Below are 27,617 nucleotides of genomic sequence, written 5' to 3'. Positions count from 1 at the left end.
AAAGACACACTGGCTACCCATTTTTAAATTTGGCACCATGACACATATAAATATATTTTTATTTATCTTAATAGCATGACAGCTTGAATATAAATCCTTAAAAAAAATAAAGTGAGAGTAAGGAGATGGTGAATCACCCGGCGTGATGAGGTATTTGAATATTTTTCAAATTCAGTGCCAGTAAAAAAAACTGCAACAAATGCATACCCTTAAAAATAAACAAATACAAACAAACACCACATTAGGGTGCTGATTAGTGTTTAGAAAATGAGACCATAAGATGACCATTAAAAGAAAAGCCCCACATGGAAACAGAGATGCAAAAGAGCTGAAATTAGAAACAAACCAACTACAGCAAAATGTAAAACAACCCAAATCAGACAGACAGCAACAATACCAGATGCAAAACAGGAAAAACCACACAAACCGACTTCACAAGAGACAAAGAACGGCTGCAAAGGCATGCAAAATTACTAAAATACAACCAAAATGTGCCAAAATGAAAGGGATTGTTCTTCATAGGATGAATGTGGGGCCTTTACGTATTTGTACCTGGGGACCTCATAGCTTCTTCATCTGTCAGTGACTCTTAGGTAAAGAAAAAGAAAGAAAGAAAAACGCATTGAGGAATAGAAGACAGCCCAGTTGTGCATTCAGTGCTCAATATGCTTTACAGTTTTTACTTGGTGATGGAAACATACAGTATGAGTCGAATAAGAAGGTCCTCAAATCAAAAAATCATAAAATGCTCATTTTATCGGAAATATTTTTTTAAGACATCTGCAAAAATAAAACCAACTTACTCCTCCTGATCTGCTTCTTTCTTCTCTGTATATTTTTCCAGGAAGCAAAATAATGACTCAGACTCAGTCTCACCCTAGATATACATAGAAGTAGATTCATATTAGGCCTGCTGTGCTATAATAAACCTTTTTAAGCAAAAACCTGGTATGTTGAACACCATGGGCATACATGTGCACATCCTTTTAAAATCTGTAGAAACATGAACAAAGAGGGCGTATGCTGAGGGGAGGGCTGTGGCTCAGCAGGCTCCTCCTCCTGCATAATATGCCGGGTCGATTGAAATGAGTAGACAGCAGAAACGGCGCAGGCAGCTCCACAGCGGCTCGTCGGGACACTTCAGAAAACAAGTCCGAAAGTGTCCGAAAATCAGAGAGCAGAATGACTCGTTTCATGACTGGCGCAGAGTTCTGAGCAAGTATCCGGAAAAAAAGAGAAAAGATTTTATTATCTTACCGAAGCGGATGGGAATAATTTGGGAACACAGCCCGCTCTCCTCCTCAGCTGTGGTACCCTGAAGTCAGACTACAAAGAGCCGTGAGGTCGCGCACTGGTTAAGATGAATACTTCCTTTTTAGAGGTGAGTTCGCCTGCTTTCTCCATAGTGGTATGAATACTTTTTAGTAGCTATTTGCTTTAATTTGGAGCCCTACATGTTTTTTTTGAGACCTTCGCGATCCTTTGTTTTGTTTCCCCACGCTGTGTTTTGAGCTTTTTTATAAATGCGAGATGGGTTCAGACCACTTCATGATTTTCACACCCCTGTAAAAGCAGCCCTTATTATGATGTATTCTGGGGTCTTTGGGATCCTTTATCAGCCGCTCATGTGTCCTATACCTCTACAGGATGGAGCCAGAGTGGCAACCTCACTGTCCACACAAGCCTCTTAGTCACACAAATGTCTGCCCTGACAAAAACTACTACAGCTTCTCAGGGAAACCTCTGTGTAGCTTTAATTAGAGTCTAGACAATGCAACTCTCAATGCAGTGACTGCTGAGCTGGATGTGTCATCTGCCAATCAGTCCAGAGAGCAGCACACTCACACTCTGATGTAGGTGAAAGCCAGGCTAGCTTTAGGTCTGATTTGTCATGCCCCTCTGACTCAGAGGAGGGCATACACACTCACAGAGAAGACAGATGGAGTACAGGGAGGTGAATCTCCTCCCATCCTCTACTTCTGTACCTCCCTATCAGCCGTGCCCCTCAGTGATGCTGTGACTCACAGAAGTTTCAGCATGCAGGAGGTGCTCCATACACTTTTCTTTGCAAAGGCAGGTTTAATGCAAACTGATTGGACAATTATCGATGCATTTCTATTTTTCAGTGACTTCAGTCATACAATAATAAATTCAGCAGCCTCGAGCGTAGCTTTCAATAATTTGCTGCACACACCGACTGTGTAGCGAGCAGATGGAGGAGAGCTGGATTTTGACTCATAATCTGCTTTTATTACAGTGATATGCTGCGAAGAGGAACGTTATTTTTTCAGCTCAGTTTTAATCTGGTTTGTGTCTGTTGACCTTTACCAACAGAGCAAGACATCCTGTAGTATTTGCTCCAAATAGGTGTAAGTTTTTTGGGGTAGTTTATATTTCATTCTACTTGATTTCTTTGGTTGTCTTTGGACTTGACTACATTCATTTGCAGTGTTTTAAATTTTTAAGCTAAAATACATATTGGTTTGACTTCGTTGTATTTTCTGCTGCTTTTTTACTGTTAAAATTAAACTGAGTCTCTGTAACAGACCACTAATGGACAACAACAGCATAAAAATATATATTTATCTCTACCTGCTGTTTCACATCTCCAGTCTGAGCTGTGTTAGAGGGAATGAATGACTTGTCCTGGTTTTCAAGTGAATTTCGGTGTCATGGAAAGATGCCAGGGTCTTGAACTCCGCAGTGCCACGGCTTGGATTTAATTAAGCAGGAATTCTGGAAGTGAATTAAGATAAGGATTAAACTCAACTCTAAAAACAAGTGCACCAGGATAAATCATATGGATGTGTCTTTGCTGTGAATGTTGCGGTTGTATAAAGCTGGAACTGTGTAGATAGGAGCACATCTTTTTTAACCTTTTGCATCACAAAACTCTGTTGCAGATCATGCATTAAAGAAATCTGCACGTTTACCAATTTGCCAGTTACTAATCTAGAATCGGCTTTTCCTCATAGGCCACTGTTTGGTAAGGTGGAGACGTTGACAAGGGTTAGAAATCATGGTGGACCGAGAGGAGTGGTCGGTACATGGGTGTGCTCATCCTCATCCTGTCCACCATAAAACCTTCAGCACTGTCCTTTACCCCACACCCAATACGTTATTCTAATGGAAGTGACCCAACAAAAACACACAAGTATCGAAGGGTGTTTTTTTGTTTTTTTATACTGCAAGGCTGCTGGATTTGGCAGACTTTATATTCACATTTTGTTTTTTCAGACATACGAGAAACTCCCTGCCCGTGTCACACCCAAATTTGGATGAATCAGAGCTTCCATTATGAAATTAATTGAGTTTATTTAGCTTTATCCACAATATCTGCTAATTATAACCGTTTTTTCAGTGAAAAGTTTTATGCAAGAATCCATTTCATATAGCGAATATGAGAAACATTGTTGTGCCTTTGGGGCTCTTCCTTCCTGGCTATTAATTTGCCAGGGAATATGAGCATTATCTATACCTTTGTGTGACCTCCCTTTGTATGTGTGAGCTCTCACACACACTTTAGATACTTGATACCTTTGTAGAACATCCTGAATCCCAGCTATTTTCTAAACTTGGTAATCAGTTTCTTTATAGCAGCAGCTGCTACACACTGTAAACCCAAGCAAGGAGGACCTTTCCACACCCATTAACCCCTTCATTGCATTACACACCAAATTCTTTCCTCTTAAAGATACTCTGACAGAGGGAATCCCAAATACCCAGCCTTGACCTCCCAAATTCCTGGTCACGGCTGCATGTCATCCATCCTGTAGAGCTGCGGTTGCAAGGCTTTAGGTTTCACACCGTCACCGCTGACCCCTTCACCCTCAGACACATTCTTCCCATCCTAAAAACGTCCCTTGTAGCTCTACGTGTCGCTTATGTCTGGATCTCTGAAGTCGGGGTTATGGATCGGTATCCGAGGCTGCATTCTGTGGTGAAATGGGTAACGTGAGAAAGGCCAACCTGCCGTAGTAGTAGGTGGACTATTTTCCCCCCTTTGGCAACAGACACTTTTCTGCCCAGTTGTCACTTCCTCCAGCTGCCACTTTAAAGAGCCGAGAATCATTGCTCCCATGCAGCTGGCTGATGGAGTAAGGAAAGAGCCAGGAAGTACAGTTAGGATGTGAAGAAGGAAGGAAGGAAATGTAATGGGACTAGCATTCCTTTTTTTTTCTTCTAAGTGGTTGTTTTCATTTGTAATTAATATTGAAGTGCTTATTGTCTGCATTATCACATCAAATTAGGGGATTTTCAAACAAGGCTCTTTAGAGCTTTGGAGCTGTGGTGAATTAACGGGGCTGGTTGTTTATGATCACAAAGAGGAAGGTATTATTAAGGCAGCGGTTTGAGTGTGCGACAGCAGAACTCCTGCAGCTTTGGAACAATCTGGAGGTGGTTTAATCCACCACAAGAGCACAGAAGCTAATTACCAGCAGCCATTGTCTGACCATGCACCAGAAAACATGGATAATCCGTTCTTATCATGTTACAGATTTGCAGCGTCAGGATTTCGAGACCACAGCTTATTCAACGATTTCCTGAATTTTCCGTTTTAACGTGACATAAATTGGAGTCAGCGCTCTGCAATATTCTGACTCAATCCCTTCCTAACTCTTTAGCTTGTATTTGCATTTCTTGTGAGTCTAGCAGTAACCCGACCCCTGTCTATCAGTTAGCTGACCATCACACAGGGAACTCAGCGCTGTGATAACCTCCTGCTGACGCCATGCTGTTGACTTTAGTTTTATCCGCTATGTCACCGAGCTCTTCAGACAAAGCCGTCCGTGTTTGTGGAAATAAAAGGAAAACATATCTCCATCTTTCCACAGTTTCTTTACCAGTAAAAAATAACACTGCACAGAATCGTCTCTTCCTGTCTATTAGCTCCTGGTGATGGACGAACTGTTGCTGTGGGGAGTCTCTCGTGGTCTTGGTTGCCTGTAAACCTGAAAGAAATAGTTACCACTCTCACATCTTTACAATCTATATGAAGCTTATTCTATGTGATGTTCTGTGCATATGTGTTTCTGAACTTAAGCTGCTTTAATACCACAGGAACTTCCACGTAGCTTTAGTAACTATTGGGGGTGCCATCATGGTTCATCAGAACTTGGTTTGGAGGATCTTTTTTGTCCTATAGAGTAGATATTTCCTTAGTGATGTAAGCGATTGGTCCAAACCAGTGTGTATGTTGATACAGCCACCATTTGAATGCAGCACGGGGAACACTGATAAAACATCCATGCATATAAACAGCAGCGCTTAACACTGTTCAGGCTTTACTGAGACTATGCTGCCTACACAGTGATTTTGATCCACTGGACACAAATATAAAAATCTTGGCAAGAACTTCCCTTACACTCACTGCTGCACATTCACCACACAGGAGGAAAAAAAATGAAGTCGAATTACAAAAAAGTAAAGAACAGCAACAGGAGGTGACGGTGCATTATTAGGTACTGGTGATACAAATGGAAAAACCCTCCCAAGGTTGGGTTCCCAGGACATCCCCAGTGGGTAGTACTTCTATAGATGTGATTGGTGACAATCTTATCATCTAACTTAGCAAATCCCCAAATTAAAAACAAACAAAGCTTCACTCAAGCTATTCCTTTAACAGCTGACCTTCAACCCACTTGACTCAAATCCATCCTCCATGATTAGAGACCTCTCACTCAGTTGAGGCACTGCACATGAAAAATCACTTGTAATCTTCTCTCCAACGCCCATCCTTCCTGCCACCCTCCCTGTGTGTGTGTGCATCAGGGCCGTTCTGGGTGTGCTGTTCTCTGAAATATTAATCACATCAGGGCACTTGGGCAAGTAAGTCGGTGATGACAGAGAACACTCTCAAACAATTTTATGCCAAATCTGCTGAAAAGATACAGTCATACTGATCTATGTACTTTCTTTATTCAATGACAAAACATTCTCTGATGGAAGTAAGTGTACTGGCTGAAAGGCTGCAGGGTTTAACTTTGGACCTGGACTCCTTTCTTGCATGTCAGAGCCTTTTGGTCTCTCCCTTCTTTCCTGCCTGCTTACTAATAATCCCGTCGAATAAATGTGAAAAAACGCCGCCCAAAAAATCTAACACTCATCCATCCATTCTTTTTTTTTTTCACTTAGCAGGGACCAAGTTGTACTACAAGTTGGACCAGTTAACCCTACACAGGACAGGCCCTGTCTGGCTTCTTACCCAGGGTCATTTTGTCAAGGGGAGACCCTACCAGGGGTCGGTCCTGGGATCACTTGGACATACAAACACCTCCACTGACCACAAATATAGCTGTATCAGTTGTGTCTTGCATGGGTAAAAAGAAGGTCCTGGTTCTTACTGTTTATTAGTTGCACTGATTCTCTTGTGTAGCTTCCAGAAAGATGTCATATATGTAAATGTATTTCACAAAATGTCCCAGACTGTTATTTTCACATCTCAGTGGCGTCTTTTTGTCACCAGCGATGTTTCTGAATGATGGGTTGTTGATATTGTAGGCTGACTGGATGTCTGTGCCTGGGCTGCTCATGTTACTGGTGTGGTATCTGCGTTTAGTTTAAAGTGTCAGGCATGCAGTCCCTTCTGTCATTCATATCTCAAAATGATTTTCAGTACATCTCCGTGAGGTAAAGGTGGACGACTCAAATCCAAAGACAAATCAGATTTGTGTGCAGGATTTGAGATTTTTACACAGACAAAATGAAAGATTATTGTCGCTTTCCCTCATGGAAAAAAAAAAAAGTGTTTGTTGTCTTTCACCTTGACTGGCCGACTTGATGGACATAGTGAGATGGTAATGAGTGTCGCTTAAATCCCCTGGGTTCCAAGGTTTCGTCTGGCAGCTTAATAACAGCCAACCTGTGATTACTGCTCCCAGTCCAGATGTTGACTTTCCTTTTTTAGTCCCCTATGATTACGCTGCACAGTCAGCCTATTATGGGATGGAGTATACGTGTTTCTAAGCTACACCATCCTGTGAGTTTAGGTTAAACACATTGCAACTACCATATGTGAATATAGCCTGAGGTGAAAAAAATGTTTAAAAACAGTCAAATTTGTTGATTCTCGTGAAGAGATTAATGCTATAGCTGTAATTCCAGGACTAATTACAGGGGTGAGCACCCTGTAGAGTTCGAGTACACATCCCACTCTGCATGAGCCTAGCTTGCCGTGGTGTGAAGAGCCTGACTGGAGAAAACAGCACAGCATGGCACAATCCACAGTCATGACATGTTAGCTTTCCCATCCACTCTAAGTGTGTTTTATTACAAGTGTGTGTGTGTGTGGTTAGAGGCCCGGGGCTGTTTGTAGGATGATACGCTGAGAAGCTGAGACTAACATGAGGAGGAATGTCCCGTGTTTTTAGGACTCTCTGTGTGTTTATCTCTGCCACTTGAACGCACTGCTAAACATACTTCATCCCCCTGCTTTGTATAAGAAACACTCGCCACAATCCAAGGAGAGGTTTGAGCAGTTTCACTCATATTTGTTCTGGGATTTCTGATTGGAATCAGTCTGTGTGCTGTTGAAATGCTGCGCGACCAGTGGATCTAATAGTTTTGGCCAAAGTTTCTTCATCCTGACCTCCAGTCCTCCCTCTTTCCTGTTATAAATTATACATCTGACTATAACACACAAAATCCCTGTCTGCTTGTTTGCCCGCAAATTCCTCCTACACCATCAGGAGCTGAGCAACCAAGACCGGCACGCAGGTACATCTTAGCTCCCTGAAGGTTCTTATCTATATTATGATGCCATCATGTTGCTTAGCAACCACTTACCAACAGGTTAAAATGACCCATTTGTAGCGTTTATGCACCTCCTAATAGCATCGTATCATTTCAATGTCGTGACAGTAGCATCTAATTTATAGCCACAAAACTTGAATTATGCATTATGTGCTGTGATGTCATCATGCTGCCTAGCAATCATCTAGCAGCTGACGAAAATCACAGACCAGACAATACCATAGCATGGGCGTGTACTGGTAAAAGTAAAATGTGCATTGTAAGCATGTGATGCAGTTCAGATAAAAGTTTAAGGGCATATTCCAAGAAGAAAAGTACAGAGAATGGAGGTGAATTGCAGTTACAAGTTGTAAACTCAGATTAAAGGCAGCTTATTATTTTATTCTGAGTCTTTTATGTTTGTTGCTATCATATCATCAGCTCCTGCTGGATGGGTAACATTTGTTTTAAGGATAATGCTGCGGAAGTGTTTCATGAAGTGTTTTCACAATTCATTACACTGATGACGGAGGTGGTACTGTTTCTGCAGGCGCTAAATCAGCACCATTTTTAAAAGTGAAACAATATCCTTGCAGGTTTTTAGACTCAGTACATGTAAATAAATTCGCTTGTGACAGAGGTTAAAACTGCATTTATTTTATTTGCTTACAGAGTCCTAACAGTGACTTTAACATCCACAGTATCACTAATGTGCAGCTTATCATTGCCAGATTGGATGGATTTGATCAAACCATAAATAGCTTCAGTATGAAACACTCGAAATAACAAAATGCTGAAGATAGGAGAGTTTCTAGTAATCAGTGTGGACAGCATGAGCTACAAGGTCAATGGCAGCATAACAGTAGCGGGGCTGCTTTGTAAGCTACCACTTTGCTTACCGTGCCCCTCACGTCTCACACTCTCAAACACAACACTGACTGAGCAGCATTCCTCGAGTACCTCTGGGTTTCCTGCTGTGTGACCCCATAACTATCAGACGAATAACAGAGGTATGCAGATGCCAGACGGGCGAGGTGCTGGCATGTGGCTCGGTAGATATTCCAAGTCATCAAGCTTTGCTGGAAATCCAATCAGACCTGCAGTAATCACATCATTTGTTGCCTATTTGCCCCGTCCTGTAACCTATTCCACTGTGTGCGCCCAGGATCAGGGTGCATGCTTTGATCACCAGTGGAGTGAAAATATGTTTGCACAGGATAAGGAGGTAAAACGCTGCACTGTGCCTGGAGTATGTGGCAGAGATTCAAGTGTTTCTCTTCTTTCTCTTTCGCTCCCAAAGACACAATTTGTTATTCAAATTCTCCTCAATACACTCATTAGCAACACAACAGATTAACAGCGTCAATGGATGACGGGGTGGTGCCCTCGAACCCCGCCTTTGCAGACAGTGTGTATCTGCTGACTGACAGATAAATGGACTACCAAACACACTTGGACACAAAAAAGACACACTCACTTAATCCTGCTTGTGCACACGGATTTGTGCATATTTGTTAGATTAATATTGTAACTCATCTCTTTCGGGTCCATTAAGTGGGATAATGATAATGGCTTGCACGACAGTGATAACAGAAAACTGTTTGATTTCCATTTAGCTACGGATACTTCTCAAACAGTCCTTCTCAGTTAACAAAAACATTTTCCTCTGTGTAAAGCTTCTTCTGTTCAGGGTTCAGGCTGTTCTTCAGATTCAAGAACAACCAGCGACCCAACGCCCCCCACCCCACATCATCACAAACAGGGAAAGCCCTGTTCCCCAGGGGACTCCTCCTCCTCCATTAGCTAATTTCTGATCAGCTGCTGTCTCCATCATTAATTCATACGTCTTCTAGCACAGATGCTAGAGGTTGCTTTTAATCTTCTGATTTCTCCCCTCGGTCACACACCCTGCCCTCACCCCATGCTGGCTGGGGGTCGTAGGCTGTAACGTGTGCGGCAGGCAGACGGTGTAGTTGCAACGAGGTAACAAAGAAAGACGAAGACATAAAAGGCATGTGCCGAGACATGAATCCTTGGAAAATCTGTGCAACGGAGGATTTTTCCTTTGCGCTGCAACAACCGCTGCTGAAAAACCCTTGAATTAAATTACCTCCCTTTGAGTGAAGCTGTTCACAAGTAGATACATTTATTTTCACACACATTTACACACTAAACATGTTGTATGAATTAAAATAATTCTCACGTATACTGTAATAAGGTAATAAATAAGTAGCGTCTCGTGTTTATGAGGGTAAAGAAACTGCAGTTAAGCATGGGCCTTGCTGTTTGTAGGATATACAGCAGACAGTGGTTTAACCTACTGGAAAGTCTTCTGCTCAAAAACCCAGAGGGAGCTTTGCCCAGTTTCCCCTTCCAGCTGCCTTAGTCCTACTTATTAATCACACCATCCACATGGAAGACTCCCACTCATCCCACTCACCCGATGTTCAGGAGATACCATTACAACTCCTAAAATTTGGCTGCGCTCTGCTACAAAGTGATGTGCTGGTTTTTAAAAATATATATTTTACTATAGTAAAATATTTTACTATACTATTTTATTATAGTTTACTTTTAGTTCTGAAAGAAAAAAAAAGGAAAAAAAATTATTTTTGAAAAGTTTGTTTCAATGATTCCAACATAAATAACTAATAACATATTTTCTGTTGAACACTTATTGCACTAGTTTCTGTGAAAGTGCACAGCATTAGCGTGCAAGTGCAAATGCTACAGATCCCGTTAATGCTCTGGACTGCACATCTGTCTGCACAGTGGTAGCGACACAACCTTGTGACTCTGTTTGTTATGCTAATGCAGTCTTAATCTCTGAGGTGTAAATGCAGCACTGGATTACACTTCTATCCATAAAAATGATGGAGAGAAATCTAAATGAGATTAATCGAAAGCTCGAGTTTTGTGTTGATTTTAAACAAGCATGATTGCAAACCAGCTTGTTATTAGCATTAATCGCCACATTAATTCTTTGAAAGGTGAAGTAGAAAAGGGAGAACGGAAACATATTCCTTTCAGTCGAATATGTTGCTGCTGCACATGTTCCACTGCTAACTTTATCCTCCTCCACATGTGAGCACAACAACAACTGATATGCTTGTCAGGATTCCAGCTGGAGGTTCTCAGGCATCGGTCCTACCTGCAGGGCAGCCGTTTGTTCACCACTCCCCAAAACCACTTTATGATCCAAGAAAGTACCTTATCATAACTAATTGTTCAGCCGAGTCCAAGTCGGGCTGAGTTAATTAGCTTTCTCTTGTTCTCTCTGATAGGATCACCTGATACACGCCAGACGGCAGAGAAAGAGCCGTGGCACCTTGTACTGTGTATGACCTTAAATATTTAAGGGACATTCATTAGCAAATCCTTGAGCTGGATGTCTTTATACAAGCTGCTGAAACTTAAGCCTCCAGCTCCAGGATCACATCATTCAGCCTGAGTGGTCTCTGTGTCAAAAGGCATGATGGGAGGTTGGCGTGCAGCCTGTTTTGGTGGAGTCAGATTACTATTGTCAGCTGGTTCTGCCTCAGCAGTGCTACACATGCTGAGTGACATGCAACATTAAGAATTTGAAATTAGTTTGAGCCGGAGATGTCATGGCAGCGTTTCTGCTTTGCTTTGTAATGGCGCTAATAAAACATCTGGTTACCAGAAGCAGAGGAGCACCGCTAACCAACTCTTCACAATTAATCCCACTTGCAACTGGGCTTCATCATCAAATGCACACTGTACTTTCCCATGATTACAAATAAAGATATGACTTTGTTTGTCTAGTTTGGAATGGGAAGGTGTGCTGCAGGAGGTAACCCAGGTCTGTGGGATTTAACATGAGCCGCTACCCGTGCTCCTTTGTGTCCCAGCTGGTCTTTGTTTGGGATATTTCCGCCTGGCTAACTGCTGAGGCCTCAGTCAGAGGTGATTGTCTTTGTCCTGACTTAGTGACAGAGCTCCTAAAGATGGAGAGGACGAGGGGGAGGAGTTTTGTTTAGACCATCTGTTGCTGCTTCTTAGACAATTCATCTTGACTTCGTACCCTACGGCCTGAGACTCGCATACCAAAATGCAGACGAGTGTCCAATAGTGCCAATATATATCACAGGCAGTCCTATTTATTTAAGTTTGCATATATTTAATATAATTCTACAGTTTTCTGCAGCTGGTGGCTTATATTTGGCTCCTCGTATCACATAATAAGACATTTTTGGAAGCTAAAGTAGTTAAAACAAGCTATCGTCTACTAGGGGTAACCCCAGTCTCTCCTTTCTGAACTGAGCTTTTTCTGGTTGTGCATTAGAAGTTAGCAAGAGGGATTTCTGCCTATACAGCTTACCAGGGTTACCCTTGGAAGAACCCAGAACTTATTTATATGATTTTCAAACTACATGTTTACTGATATAAACTGAGATGTCAAAGCTGGTCATCAGATGTCATCTTTATAGGGGAAAGAGTTAAGTTTGCAAGTTGGAACTATTATAAATGGTGCAGGTGTTAGCTTTATTATTAAGTCAACTTAGTTTTATTTTTTGTCTATAGTACATAAACAAAAACAGCTATACGGTAGCACAGCACAGTATCTCGTTGTTTTTTTTTTTTGCCCACCTTTGATTATAGTGTCTGGGAGAGATTTATCCAGAGTGCGAGTCACTCTTTACAGATGCTGGTGCAGCAGGCTGAGCTGTTATTAGCATCTTAATGTGCCACTTTGTCACTGATGCTTGGTTTACCATATACAGTCACTTTTTTTAAAAAATTTGAAATCCTAATTACTTTAATCTAAAAAACTACGTGTGGTGGACATGCAGCCGGTATGCAGTGGGTCTTTGTTCATGTGAGTGGAAAAACCTCTGAGACTGACTCAGCTGCTGAGCCACTCAAAACTTTCCTTCACTTTTTGCAGTGTTGAAATTTCTTTATTGAGGCAATACTGGAATGAGTGTGGAAATTTGCCATCTTATGAGCCATCACAGTCCTCTCCTTGTCACGGCTTGCCCCCTGTCTTATTCTGCTGTACATCTCATGCAATCTGTTTGTTACAAAATACTTTCGGCTCTTTTGTCGGCCTTACTGTTAATGTCAAGTCGTGACACGAGAAAAGGAAAAATCCCCATAAAATGACGAGAACTAGCAATATTCTGCTGAGGCTGATCTTCTTGAAATCTATAGAGCAAACACTTGTAATCCCTGCACTTGAGCAAACTCACGTGAATCAGCTTTTCCCTGAACAGGCCAGGCATGCCAGGCTGGTGCCGGGCAGAAACTGGTGTGAAAGTCACCGGTCGTCTCTTGTTAATGGGTGGCCACGTGTTGCAGGATACCTCTGCTATATTTCTGTCCTGATGTTTCTGTTTGTCCGCCTCTTTATTCAACACAATAGGAGGCAGGGCATTAAGAGCTGCTCGCACCCTTCCTCTTTCCCTTCTCTCTTCCCCTCTGCCTCCTCCTCCTAATTTACACGACCCTCTTTTGTCCCACTCACTCCTGTCCCCCGTGGTTTAAGAGCCACATTTAGATGTGCTCCATTAACTGACTGAAAGAAAAAAATCTGCGATGATGGAAGTGTTTCTTTTATTTTAGACTGACTTGCTTTGTCTAAGAAAGAGGCCTGAATCAAAAAATAAAGAAAACATCAGCAATCAGTCATCACACAAGCTGCTGAGGGACTTCATTTATTAGATTTTTTTAGCATCTCTGTGTCTCAGCTTGTAAATGGAGAGTGGATAAAACAAAAGCATGTTGGTCTTGTGGCAAACACATCTGTGCTTCGTGGATGAAAGTGTGCACACACGTGGCAGCCTGTTGTTAATAGTTAATGAGGATTGATGTCTGGAAGTGGTGACCTTGTCTAAGGTTTCTTAGTGGAATCCATGCATATTGATCTCTTCACTTTGATCCTTTGTTGGTCACACACTTTATTTGCTGATGCTCGTTGCTTCTCTGGCCCCCCACCGGTGGCACTTGTGATTATTAACCGTGTTCAGCTGTTAAAGCCGAGCTTATTACAAGAGGTTGTAACTTTTTGGGTTAAATTTTGTTAAAATCCACATCCTAGTCGTCTCCATCAACTAAAATGCCAAATGAGGAATTTTCTTTGAGATCGAGGATGTTTTTCATACTGCTTTCATCTCTCCTTTGCAAAACTGCAAGTTTCAATTTGAGATTTTGGCTCTAATGAAACAATTAAGATTTTAATTACACAGAAAGTTGCTGGATTATTGTAAGCAATCAGACATGAAGGTGGTACCGTCTGTCTTTCTGCAAAACTACATACTCCCGTTTACTATCAGACAAATGTGTATTTAGTCATGCAAAAAGATTTTTACTTTTTATTCCACAGGGTCAGACAGGCGACTGTTTGTTTTCATTTAGTACACTCTTTCAAACAAAGCCAAATCTATAAATGTATCCGCTGGTGCTAAAGCGGCAAATGCTGTAAGGAAATGACAGTTTGCCTGAGCAATCAGACTCAGATTCCTGTTATTGCTCCTACTTACTCACATGCTAACAAACATGTCTGGGAAGGTCAGCGACTCCGTATGGATACGCAAACACTGGAAACTGGGCCGCTGGGATCAGATATTAGTGTCTGTCTGGAAGCGGCATCTGATAATGGCTAGAAGTGTGTTGCGATTTGCCCGACTGAAATATAGAAAACAAAGGAAGGATGATGGACATTTGAATCGATTGATATGCTAAAGTGGTAAATGCTCATTTGGGGTCATAGTCTTTTCCTTTATAGAGGAGACCGGGCACACTGAAAGCATTTTTGGTGGTGTTTTGACTCTCTGGCACGGCCTCATCATGCAGATCTGGTGAACAACTTCTTCGCTTCTAATCATAGTTTAATAAGAGACTAACTGTGCCCATCCAATCTTGGTGAAACAGTGGCTGCAGTATGTGGCACATAATGGTAAGCAATTTTGAGGGGGGGGGGGGTGGTGGAAAAAGACAGAGAGAAGAAAAGCAGAGAGGATAATTCTTACTTTTAGAGAAATTCTCTGCTCTTGCTCACCCAGCTCTTTTATAATATAGCTAAAAAGCCTGTGCGTGTGGGGAGTGGGGGTCGATCTTTGTCTTCCTTTGTTTCTGGTAATATGAACAATAAGAACATCAATGGAATACTTAGTATCTGTAATGCAAATGTTTAAGACCTTTGTGTAAAGCGCATGACTCCAATGCAAGCCCAGTGTCCAGATGTTAAGGTTGTTGTGCTGGCTATTGTGTTGCAGGGGGCCCGTGTGTGGCTGAGACACAAAGAGCAGCTCCGCCCTTCTACTGTCAGCTCTTGTGATGATTCAACCCTCATCCTCACCACCGACTATGGGAAGGTAAGAAGACGTTCTTTTTCACTAGTCCCTGATTCGTCACCTTGGCAGTATATCTGGAACATGAAGCTTTTATCGTTGGTTTAAGGATTCAGACTCTGTGTTTGCAAGTTTACGCTTAAACCAACATTATTCCCTTTAAAAATTAACAAAGCAAAGGCGCCAAGGCGCTCAGAGAGTATTTAAGTGTCCATAACTGATTGTGTCCATTTAAAATCTCACCTTGGTTTCTGTTAACGCGTCCAGGGTCGTATAAAGTAAAAGGGGGAGGTTTGTTTCCCATTGTGTATATGTGGGAGACCTAATTGTTTGCACATATGTGTTTCATCTGAGGGCTCTGCAGCGGCATCAACACCTTTTGTAATAAAGTAAGAATGACAGGAATGGAGTCCAGCAATTCACTGGCCTCAGCTTATCTGTTTGGCAGTGCTTGGTGGTCTTTGTGTCTGGAGGAAATCCTGTTACAGAGGCAGAGAGAGAAACAGACACAGGGAAGCAGAGAGAGAGAGACACACACACACACACACACACACACATAGAGGTGGAAGGTCAAAAATAATTTCTCATTCAAGTCTTTGTGAGTCAAAAACTGTAGATCAAAAGAAAGCTGTTTTATCTTGTGTTATATATCTGTACTTATAAGCGCTTTGCCTTCAGAGGAGTCCTTCTAAAAAACTGACTTATAAAGTAGAGTGTAGATTGCTAAATTGTAAGAAAGCTGCATTTTTTTCATGCTCGTGCATTAACTGGTTAAAGGAGTACTTGCTTTATTGTCACTGAAACTTTGTGAAGCTCTGTAGTTTTTATCTAAAAGAGTGCCCCTTTGTACATTGATGTTGTTAACTTTCACACTGTTATTAATAATGTGGCCAAACAAAACCAGTATTGGCAGTCCTGTACTGGTTGCTTAGGGCTTATGACAGTTAGCCATGGTATTCGATGTCATCCACCATCATTGCAAAACATTTCGAGCCGCTGGCTCTAGGTCATTTTACATTACATTCAACATTAGAGCCACACTAGTCTATAACACAACAGCAGCTACACAAAGGGTGCTGTCAACACAGCACAGCAACAACATATGTAAGTTCACTGTTCATCAGTTCTCTCTCATGATACTCTATCTTACCTTCCAAGCTGCATTCATAGCTTTGGGACTTTTGCATCCCCATCTCCCTTTTCACATGGAGACTGGAGTTTCAGGCCAGTTCATCCCAGTCTGTTAGGTTACCTGTTCACTTTCTAACACCATCATCAAGTCTGCAAGTGACATAATGGTGTTTGGCCCACACAGGTGCAACATGACTCAGTTCACGGGGACAAAGCATGGCACCTTGGTGCAGTAACAACAGTCTGACCTTGAACACAAAGAAGAGCAATGAGCTAATAGTGGATCTAAGAAAACAGAAGCTTATTGCTAGAAGCTGTGAATGCATTCCCATCCATATAAATGGTCTGGAGGTGGAACAGATGTCTGCTTTCAAGTAAACTCTATGGATTATGGAATTAAGTACTGGGCCAGTTTTTGGTGTTTGTAGTCTAATTGCGACAGGACTCTGAATTCGATGATATTGTTGCAGAATTCAACTGTGGCAACAAGTTAGTTTGTGAAATTTCTTCCTTCATATATATTCCACAATCAACTGTAAGTGTTGTTGTTAGCAAGTGCTTGGGAACCAAAGTACCTCAGCTACAAGGTGGTTACCACATAAAATTATAGAGCTGAGTGCTGAGGTGCTCTGCTGAGTCAACTGCAGAGATCGAGACCACATCCTCAGTATGAAAAACATGCGCAGGGAGCTTCATGGCATTGGTTTCAATGGCTGAGCAGCTCCTATGGGTGTAGTGTGTAGGTGGCCTTGTACTTGTCCATAAATTGTATCTGTGAGTTCAGGACTTTTAATTGACTCTCAGAGAGAGCAAACAAACAAATCAGGTGACTTTAGTTGACTGCTGCTAACAACTGCATTTGCTAACCAACCAATAGAAATGTCCCATGAAATAATGTGATGAAGTTGACAAAAAAAATTGTAAAGAAACAAGAAACAGCAGAAACTTGCAGAAGGATTATTGTCTGTTATCATCATGACTGTATCGAAGATATAGTTGAGAAAGAGTAAAGAACGGTGGAGGACTAGCAGCTGTGCATGTTGGTTCTAGTTTAGTCTACATGCATTGAACTTGATATCCTGCTCAGGTTTATTAGACCTATGTCACACAGTGTGGTTTCCACAGAGTGCTGGCGCCTTAGATCCTAGTGAACGTTCATTGCCAACGACTCTGCCACAAGCACTGACTTTTTTCCATTCTGCCATTCAGGAAGCAATAGAGGCAACTAAACACTTGCTGGTGTTCTTTGATATCAGACAGCGAACCATAAATGCACAATCAATAATCTGTGTATATATATACATAAATTTCCCTGTTTATTTCCTGTCATCAGAACATGCCAGGCTGATTGAAACACGTATACATGGCCCATTTACTCATCCTCGAGCCATCGTAGCATCTTCTGCAGTGTTTCTGTGGTCTGTGGAAGGGATGCAGTCAACCCTGCGCTGTCCAGGGCAGGGATAACTCTGGGTAATGGAATATGACTGGAGAATGAAGTGCAGTGCTACTCCCAAAATATTCCACCACCCTCAGTGGGAGTTAAAAAATAGCACTAGGCTTATGTGGTGCTCCATTTTCTTTGACTGGTAGTAGGACCACTGCATTGATGGTGGCCTGAAGCTGGTCTCATATGATCTCGACATGTGAGCAGTGGATGCTGCTTATCGAGCCAGGCACATGTGTCTCTCCTCTGTTTCCAAAGCTGTAACAGAAATGCCAGGAATGTGAGATTGGGAAACTGACCGTCTCCACCATCAGGATTCCTAGCTGACCTGATGTCATCCCCCGTTCCTGGATGACGTACAGTATCTTCTGAGGTTTATGGGCACTTACTGATCTAGTCTCTGTCTCTTATTTAATTAAGCTTCTCTATCAAGCCCAGGGTATTGTGTCTGTGTATATGTGTTGTCTGCCAGCCTGCCTGTGTCTGTTTCCTACCATGTCAGAGGGTGTTTGTTAAATGTATTGTGGCAGCATTTTCCACTCGGGGGTTGGGATATACTCTTATCCATTGCTCCCTGCCTGAATGCCCAGCTTATCTCCATAGAGCACCACCGGACTTTCTTTACCCACACGGCCTGGGCCTGGCTCCTGTCATATTAGCCATCATATCAGCATTCACTGCCATAGTCCTGACCGGACGGGTAAAATACAGCAGAGTGAATGTCTTTGTGTGTTTGAGTGCATGGATCCATCTGTGTGTCCGTGTGTGTGTTTGTGGCCAGATGGCACAAGCTGGATTAACGGTGTGTGAGTTATCCCCAGAGGAGTTTACATGTAAAGAAAAGCAGAAAGAGGATCGGCCACCTGAGCCGAATACCTGCTGCTGGGCTGTCATTGTTGTCCCACTTGACCAGTGTTAGTCTACGACCACCAATGAATCGTTTTACACATACAGTACAAAATGCATGTGACTTGTGGCTTGACTAACTGAGAAAATCAATGGCATTTTTATTAATAAGAAGTGAAAACAGTTGCTTTTTGATGGCCTCAGTTAATAGTGACTGTAAACTAGCCTCTGTCCCGAGTTGATTGTACACTAAAAGCCTTTTTCATGACATTAAGAATTTAACTCGAGCGAAAAACCTATTCTTATCCAGTGTGAATCCTAAAGTTGTCCAGAGCCCGTAGACATGCTGTCTGCAGTTTTAAATGGGTCATTGATGGCCCTTCAGCCTTTTCTGGATAATTAGTCAATGGAGCTATTATGTGAGCCTTTATGTGAGTGATGCACATTCACAAGTAAGCTGGAAGAAATAACACAAACATTATTGTTAGCATCTGTTTGTGTGATAAACAAAATCGTTTTTGAGGATTTGGATTTGCATAGATACTTTGCCTGATTTTTGAGCTGTAAAAAATCTCTCTCTGTTATTTCTTTTCATATTTTCACCAAGCCTCACCCCCACCCCCTTCACCGCCTTGCTTCTCTTGGGTCTGGGCGGGATCCCCCTGCAGCAGATGGATTCACTGTAAGACAGAGGGACTCAGACAGAGTTTTTTAAAAAAGGAGAAAGGGAAACAGAGAGAGGCAAAACAGCAACAAACAAGACTGTGTTTGCATCCAGAAGCTTGTGATTTTGTGTCTGTCCATGTGCCCCAGTAAAGGCCTGAATACAGCTGACATTAAAGCATAAGTGCTGTGAGCCACAGAGCCTGACTCCACCTATATGTGAATATTAAGTAGAGTTGCTTGGACAAAGCGCAGCAGCAGGGTGTGGTTTCAAGGAAGAGGAAACAAAAGGGAAGAGCAATACAGCTGCAAAACAACTTTAAAACTCAGTTATTTGCTGTTGCTTCCTTTTAGTCTTTTTGTATCATTTTAATTTATGTTAAAATTTCTTTCTAAGGATGAAAAAACCCCAAACAATCTGCCAGTTATTTATTTCTTTAAGTCATCTGCTGTAGCCTATCCCAGCCACCCCAGAGAGAAAGCCAGGGTACACCTGGACACCATGAATGTGACTATCCATTGATTTTCCTTTTATATAATCATTTTTATTTTAGATTAATGTATTGTTTTATCATGAAAGCAGGGATAGAGTGCAGGAGGAATGACATGGAGGAAATGGCCTGGGGCCAACTTCAGTCCGGGCCCTTGGAGAGACGTTTCAGGACACGGGTCATCTGTTCAACCCAATGAGTTTAATTTTATTCATATTCTTTTATTTGTATTTCACATTATAACATTTTTTGTGGGCTTACAAGACACAAAGAGTACAGCCGCAGTGGTCAAACTTTTCATTAAATTTCTTTCATGTTTGTTATTTTACAGCTTGGCCTTCAACAAAATAATCTTCTTTCTCTGCTCAGCCTACCAAATAAAATCAGCCATAAAAAGGTTTTCTTGCAAAAGTGCAACTCACTTTTTATGAGTCAACAGAAATGGAGGACATTTTACCAACAATTATGTAATATCATGTCTTCAAATGATGGGAAACAAAACAAAATGAGCCTGATTGTCTCTCTGAGGCTTATGGCAGTGTTTCTGAATGCATGTAAGGCTCAACAGTGTAGCTGTTCTGTGTAATGCAATAAAATCATAATGTATGTTGATGTCTTTATCGCTATCTTGACATATTAACAGGTTGTTTAACATTATACGTGGGGTATCAGATCGATTTGTCACAAAGTAACCTGCTCAAGGAAGTGAATGACACTTTTTTCAAACAAAATAAAGACTTTTTTACTCATTAGTGTGGGCATGACTGCAAAATGTTAGTCTATATCAAAGTATTTGATATTTGGGGAGTGGGGGATAGCTCTTTATTTTAAAAGCACAGTGTCACAAAGACAGGAAAGTAGGGAGAGATGGACTCAAACCCAGGCCCCTGCAGCTTTTTGGCACATGCTTTATGGGAGGTTCCCATCCCATATCTGCAGTAAATTCTCCTGAGTAATGATGATTTATGCAAACTGGAGATATTACTCCAGTTTGCATAAAACAGAGTTACAACTTTAAGTTCAAGGAAACCCAAAACACCTGCATATGCAGAACACACATGACCTGTAGAGTTATGTGTCTGCACTGAATCCTAATCTGTTAAATTATGTAAAATATGTCTGTTCATTGAGTTGTATAGGACATTAGGTTAAATTAAGAGAGAAACTAAGCGAAACACGGGGTGGTTAGCACTGTCGTCTCATAGCAAGAAGGTCCTGGATTCAAGTCCCCGCCCTACATGAAAGCCTGCGTGCCTTCCCTTTGTCCTTGTGGGCCTTCCCCGAGGACTTCGGCCTCTTCCTGCATCCCAAAGACATGCATGTTAGGTTAATAGGTGATTCTAAATTGGAAGTAGGTCTGGATATGAGTGTGAATAGCTGTTCTATCTCTCTGTGTGTTAGCCCTGTGATAGCCTGACGACCCAACCATGGTGTATCCTGCATATAGTATAAATGAACACTGAGGCTTTTTGCTTTTTGCATTTTCTGCTTTGTGTGCTGCGTGTGTGTCCAGCATCATAGCTCTCTTGTGCATACAGCCTCCATTTGTAGAAGATCAATTTGCACCGCAGACAGCTTTGCTAATCAATTATGTCGTTGTAAGTGGCATGAAATAGTTTCCATCATTACACCACTCCAATCATTAACAGCGGCGACGCTGCCCCCTCTGTGGAACAGGCATTGTGATAATTGTCTCAGGGATGTCTCATCTGAAAGGTTACGACTTAAAAATGTTAAATGGACAAATTTAACAATAAATTCAAGCTGTGATTTCATTTGGTTTCGTTGAAAGGAGGAAAAATAGAAATCCATGCGTCTCAGGTGTCTTTTATCTCTTCCCCAAGAGGAACTCGTGCAGTCGATAAATCATTTGAAAACAAATTAATAACAATAAATATTGATGAGCTGTGGCTATTAGGAGAAAGTTCAAACTTCTCTCACAGGAAAGCAACCAACAATGAAACCAAGACTACAGTGGGGCAAAACAGAGGAATGTGAAACCTTTTGATGCCAAAAACTTCAGCTCAGTTTGCCCCTGGGCATCTCTGATGTTTCAGGGAGGAAAAAGTCCCTGCGGCTCGCTCTGTGAAATCTGAGCTCCAAGTTATTTAAAGAAGATCAGAAACAAGGTGATAATGTGACACGGAGACAAACACCCACTCTATGTCCCGACATACACAAAAATGCAAACAGGCAAATTATCTCCCCGTTTTACACTCTGCTCCCAGCCACCTTAAAGCTGCTTTGAACTTGCATTTGGTGAATGCTAACATCAGCAGTCTGTGTTATTGTAGATATCTGCTGTTTGTCATCAGTGTCAACAGAAACGCTTTTTAAACCACGTTTTTGTTTGGCCGTCTCAGTAATTATCTTAAAAAGAAAAAGAAACCAAAGAAAATCCATCAGAGCGTTTAAAAATGGCATCATTCCCTTTAAGTGACTGGTGTAAATGCTAATGCTGACTGTGGATGTATTCAAAGTGAAAAGCCTTTCTGATTTATTAGTCACTCAGGCCCCATAGTGAATCTGCACCAATTTGCCAAAGGAGAGGGTGGGGTTAAAGCCAAATGTTGAAGGACATCTGGCTGCAAATCTGCAAACTTCTGCTCGCTGAATGACATCATTGCACAAACTGCTTTTTCTCAAAGGTCTTTACTCATTTATAAACGTTAATACCACAGAAACATTAATGACTACATTGTTGTTGTGACTTTTTCTCAGCATACACCCATTCTATTATTTTGTAGCCTCGTACTTTACGAGGCTACTCAGTGAGAGTTGTGTTACTTACTGTAAATGGCCTGGTTGACATTTTTCTTTAAAGATTTACTAACTGCACATGTGATTATTTAGGGGCGATCGTGGCTCAAGAGTTGAGAGTTCGCCTTGTAATTGGAAGGTTTCCGGTTCGAGCCCCGGCTTGGACAGTCTCGGTCGTTGTGTCCTTGGGCAAGACACTTCACCCGTTGCCTACTGGTGGTGGTCAGAGGGCCCGGTGGCGCCAGTGTCCGGCAGCCTCGCCTCTGTCAGTGCGCCCCAGGGTGGCTGTGGTTACATTGTAGCTTACCATCACCAGTGTGTGAATGTGTGTGTGAATGGGTGGATGACTGGATATGTAAAGCGCTTTGGGGTCCTTAGGGACTAGTAAAGCTGTAAATGGCCTGTATAAATACAGGCCATTTACATTTACCATTTATTTAAGATATTCTCTAGATAGACTCTAACGTATGCCATCCCGGAAAGGGTTTTACATAATAAGACACATTTGAAAATGCAGGTCATATACTTTATCTTCATGCAGCTGATTTTTATAAAGGTATAATGTGCACTCACTGGCCAATTTATTAAGGACAGCCGCTGGGATTTTCATACACAACGATCTCTAGCAGACCGAATGTTCTCGGTCTGCTTTGAGCTGACAGGAAGGCAACAGGAATTCAAATTACCACTTTTACAATCAATGTAGGAACAAGACCATCTATGAGTGCACAACACATCAAACCTTAAAACAGAGGGGCTACTCCAGATGCCATCTACAAGAACAAAAACATAGGCTACTATTTACATGCTCTATTAAAGGAAAGATTTGATATAGTCCTACTTCATGTTCATTAGATCTACTTTCAAAGAATCAACAGAGCCTCAAATGTTTGACTACAGTCTATTAGCAGCCTCATCAGCCAGCCTTTGCTGACTCAGTGTTTCTCTGAGACACATTGTCTCCTCCCAGCTGGGACACACATGAACATGCCAGGAGAGCAGCAGTAGTGCATTGGGATGCCACAGCCTCTTATCCATCAGTATTGATCTGGACACCGCTTCCCATCAGGTGACATAGTTGTGGTCTCTCTGCTCTCTTATCTTGTGCATTAGAGTTCTGATAGCCAAAGAAGGCTGCAAGAACCTTATTTGCTCTCACTCTTTCACTTCCATTATATAAATGCCGTTAGATCTTGTCCATCCCTTAATTTTTCACCCAGAGAGAGGTCGTGAAAGAACTGTCCGGGCATGAGTAAGACAGGGGCTCTCTGCCTGCCTGGTATGCTGGCAGCAGGCACAGACAGGCACATATTAGGGGTGCAGTCTATCTTATTTTACTTCAATTATTCCTGAGTGATATTTCTGATCTACCTGTCACCAAAGCATGCAGCGGAAGACTGATGTTCTGTCAGGAGTTTGATTAACATCTTAAAGGTGACCCGGACATAACTTGTTTTGTTCAAACTTGATATAACTTAATGATAACGTAATTTATTGTGTTGCTAAAGTTTTACAGTGGTTTTAAACTTTATTGGTACTCTCTACTTCAGAAATAAAATAACAAAGTTCATTCCACTAAATTATCAGTTACTAAAAATGAAAAAGGATCCCAGTTGAATTTTAGTGAAATGCAGGAGGTATCTATGTGGTTTACTCTCCTTTTCTTGTGCAGAGACAAAATGGTGCAGCTTCAATGTACAACAACTTGTGCAGTTCCACTTATGGGCTCATATAAACCTTGACAATACCTTATATTAACATATATGTCTATGTACGTGTGCCTTTTGCTGTTACAGGTGATCTGCCTACAAAAAGAGGAGCTGAACAGGGAGATGGTGTACCCGATGCACCCCAGCAGCATCCATGGAGTAGAAGACATGTCCACACTGGCAGAGCTGCACGAAGCGGCAATCATGCACAATCTGTTTCTGCGCTATCAGAAAGACAACATCTATGTAAGTGTTCATTGGTGTACCAGTATAGTCCTGACATGAGGTTTCTGGGAATAAATAATGTGAGGAACAGTGAAAAGTAGAACACGTCTCGAACAGGGGAGGATATATTTATATAGTGGAAAATGGTCAGAAAGTTATACAGGGACAAACAAGAGGACTGGCGGCAGGGTGATGTTTAATAATATTAAATAATACTTACAATACATATAAACTCTGGAATAATGTGCACGTATTCAGAACAGGATTTCTATTATCCTTGTTTCACCTACTCTCACCCCCAGGATTGCTTTCAACGTAAAGCTCTGGGCTTCCACGGAAATATTATCCAGGTATTATTAAAATAATCACTCCCCACAGACACACATTAACTATGCCTTTGGAAATCCTATCTCCTGAGCTCATCTCGGAGCATTCGCCAAGCCTGGCTTCGTGGCATTGGAGAATAGTATCACTGTGTGGAAGGATGACCCACAAACACACTTTTGTGTGTGGGGGGGACTTTTTTCCCAAAGCGCATTACCTGAGCAGAAGCAATGGATCCTAAAATATTATCATCCTTACAGCAAACTAGGCTATGTGCAGTAGTTTAATACTATTGCTGAATGCAGGTACTCAGTGGATCCACCGAACTAGGGGTATTCACTAACTGTACTGCAGAGCTCAATGAATAGCAAAGCGATTAGTGAATTATACATTTTAGTGTGTTCTTTCATACCACCTGTGTTATCCTTTGACTTCTTTTGTCTTCCTTCATCTATCTGCTCTCAGACCAACATAGGTTCAATTCTGGCAGCAGTAAATCCCTATAAGCAGATAGCAGGCCTGTACGATGGCGCTGCTGTCGACTTGTACAGCAAACATCACATGGGGGAGCTGCCTCCTCATATCTTTGCTGTGGCCAACGAGTGCTACCGCTGCCTGTGGAAGAGACACGACAGCCAGTGTGTTCTCATCAGGTGAGTCCTGCAGATTTATTGGCTGCACTATAAATCTTGAGAATAGAATATGAAATAAGGAATATCGTGGTCTTCCTTTGACCTTTGCAAAATAGGTACTCCTATCTGAAAAATGTTCTCTTGCATTTCCCAAAAATACTGTATAAATAGACATAGTAAAGAATATAGTTGACCAACTGAATGCAGCATCGTTGAATGACAGCAAGAATATCCTCGGTTCAAATCTTTTGGTGGAGTTTGCATATTCTCCATTCCTGCGTGGGTTCCTGCAGTCATGTTAGGTTAAGCAGTGGCTCTAAAGTTTACGTACATGCGAGTGTGAATGGTTACCTGTCTCTCTGGGTTAGCCCCATCCTGATTCTCACCCTGTGATAGCTGAGATCAGCTCCCGCATCCCCAAACTGGATACGCAGTTAAGAAAATGGATGCATGGAGAGATTCAAGCAGATCCGTTTATGTATCTTCTCTGTTTTTTGCATGCTCAGTGGGGAAAGCGGTGCTGGGAAGACAGAGAGCACCAAGCTGCTGCTAAAGTTTCTTTCAGTGATGAGTCAAAACTCAGCAGGTACTCCTCCTTCAGAGAGGACAACCAGGGTGGAGCAGGCCCTCGTCCAGAGCAGGTACTGTGTAAATGCATATCCCCAGGTGCAAGTCATTATTTTAATATTTAGGTTATTTGATTTTTTAAATTATTTGCATGGTAAGATAAAAAAAATTGTTATGAGCTTACCCTCAAATACCAGTTCAACCTCTCCAAACAGCTTGTGGCAGTGGCAGTGATGTTAACCTAATTCAGCTTCAGACATTATTAAATAATCTGGATCGACATCACCGTCACTGCAGTGTGTGCTCACCGGATACATTTTAAAGGCTTCTTTATAGTAACAGATTTGGTTGATTGTCTTTATTCTTTCTGTAGTCCCATCATGGAAGCCTTTGGGAATGCTAAAACAGTGTACAACAATAACTCCAGTCGCTTCGGGAAGTTCATACAGCTCCACTTTTCCCAAAACGGAAACATCCAGGGAGGTTGCATCATTGATTGTATCCTTCATACAGTAAATCAACTCTCACATACTATAAAGATTGTATTTTGCACAGATGATCGAGTCGCTGTAACTTTTTCCTTAACTTTGAGCTGTCAGACTTGCTGGAAAAGGTAAGCTTATATTGTGCTTGTGATACAGTCAGTATCTTCAGCAAGTCTTCTTTGATGACACCAGTGTTTAAATAAGTAATCGGAATAACTCATTCAGTTGTAAAGTACTTGTAGCAGTTTTTCTAATCACGCTGTCTTTCCAAGAACCGCGTGGTCCGACAAAATCCCGGTGAGAGAAACTACCACATCTTCTACGCACTGTTAGCAGGGGCAGACAAGGACCACAGAGGTTGGTTTTTAGTCTGTGACTGACTATGATAGCCATATAAACACTTCTTTAGTGAAGACATATGACTGCAATGTGACTGCTATCCTGAAAATATGTACTTTGGGGCATCTCTACAGCTACCTCTGAAATAACATCTGTGTTGTCTGTTTGAAGTGTTTTATTACATCTACTTTGTCTGTTTCTGTGTCACAGATATGTACCTCTTGTCTGAAGGTCCTGAGTCGTATCACTACCTGAGCCAGTCAGGCTGCGTGCAGGACAGCAGTCTGGACGACAAGCAGCTCTTCAACAGTGTGATGGTGAGGATGAAAAGGACTCTTGTACATCATTTGTTTCCCCTCCAGGGGGCGCTGTAACTCTTTTTCATGAGTCAGAGACCTCGCTTCCATAGAACATGAGCCTTGGGTGAACTTATTATTTGACAATCTCACATTGGGTCTGGTTTGTAGGTGGTTGCATGTTAATTAATGAATTTAATTTGTTTTAGGATTCCTTATTGTGGCACGTCTGGGTAACTTTGTGTTGCAGGAAGCTTTGAAAGTGATGGAATTCAATGAGGAGGAGATCAGGGACGTGTTCAAGCTGCTTTCGGCAGTCCTCCAGATGGGCAACATTGAGTTCATGACTGCCGGTGGAGCTCAGATAACTTCCAAAGGAGGTAGAAAAAGAAATTAATACCAAAATCTTAAAAGATCTGGTGCTGTGTTAAACTTTATGTACATGTATCAATTTGTGTAGAACGCACTACTGAATATTTGGTCTGTTGTTGCTTCATTTACATGCCTCAAAGTTGAGCTCGGTGCACTTAGTAATGCTGTGGTTACTTTGTGTGTCATTGGTATCCAAGGTGTCGAGTTTCAGTCGACAGTCTCTGGGCACCACAGAGTCACTTCCTGGGTGTGTGCTCTTGATGACACATTTTCAATGTGAACCATA

General features: G+C 41.8%; 1 protein-coding gene across 3 annotated transcripts in view; it reads left to right on the top strand.

The window, feature by feature from the left end:
- Positions 1–1,080: 1,080 nt before the first annotated feature.
- myo10l3 (myosin X, like 3) overlaps positions 1,081–27,617 on the top strand; it is a 55,953-nt gene continuing 29,416 nt past the window's right edge. For 2 of the 3 annotated variants that reach the window (XM_085134817.1, XM_085134815.1), the window contains exons 1-9: positions 1,081–1,381; positions 14,970–15,068; positions 24,179–24,337; positions 25,106–25,293; positions 25,779–25,913; positions 26,213–26,351; positions 26,597–26,681; positions 26,874–26,980; positions 27,210–27,339. In XM_085134817.1, the coding sequence (XP_084990943.1) occupies positions 1,361–1,381; positions 14,970–15,068; positions 24,179–24,337; positions 25,106–25,293; positions 25,779–25,913; positions 26,213–26,351; positions 26,597–26,681; positions 26,874–26,980; positions 27,210–27,339 (1,063 nt within the window). In that variant the 5' untranslated portion in view covers positions 1,081–1,360. Of the gene's footprint in view, positions 1,382–14,969; positions 15,069–24,178; positions 24,338–25,105; positions 25,294–25,778; positions 25,914–26,212; positions 26,352–26,438; positions 26,453–26,596; positions 26,682–26,873; positions 26,981–27,209; positions 27,340–27,617 lie in introns of all 3 variants that reach the window. The other variant, XM_085134816.1, reaches the window with a different exon arrangement.

Source organism: Neolamprologus multifasciatus, chromosome 16, assembly GCF_963576455.1.
Source record: "Neolamprologus multifasciatus chromosome 16, fNeoMul1.2, whole genome shotgun sequence".
NCBI lineage: Eukaryota > Metazoa > Chordata > Actinopteri > Cichliformes > Cichlidae > Neolamprologus > Neolamprologus multifasciatus.
Note: the sequence above shows the minus strand (reverse complement) of the source record. Positions and strands in the feature narration are given on the sequence as shown.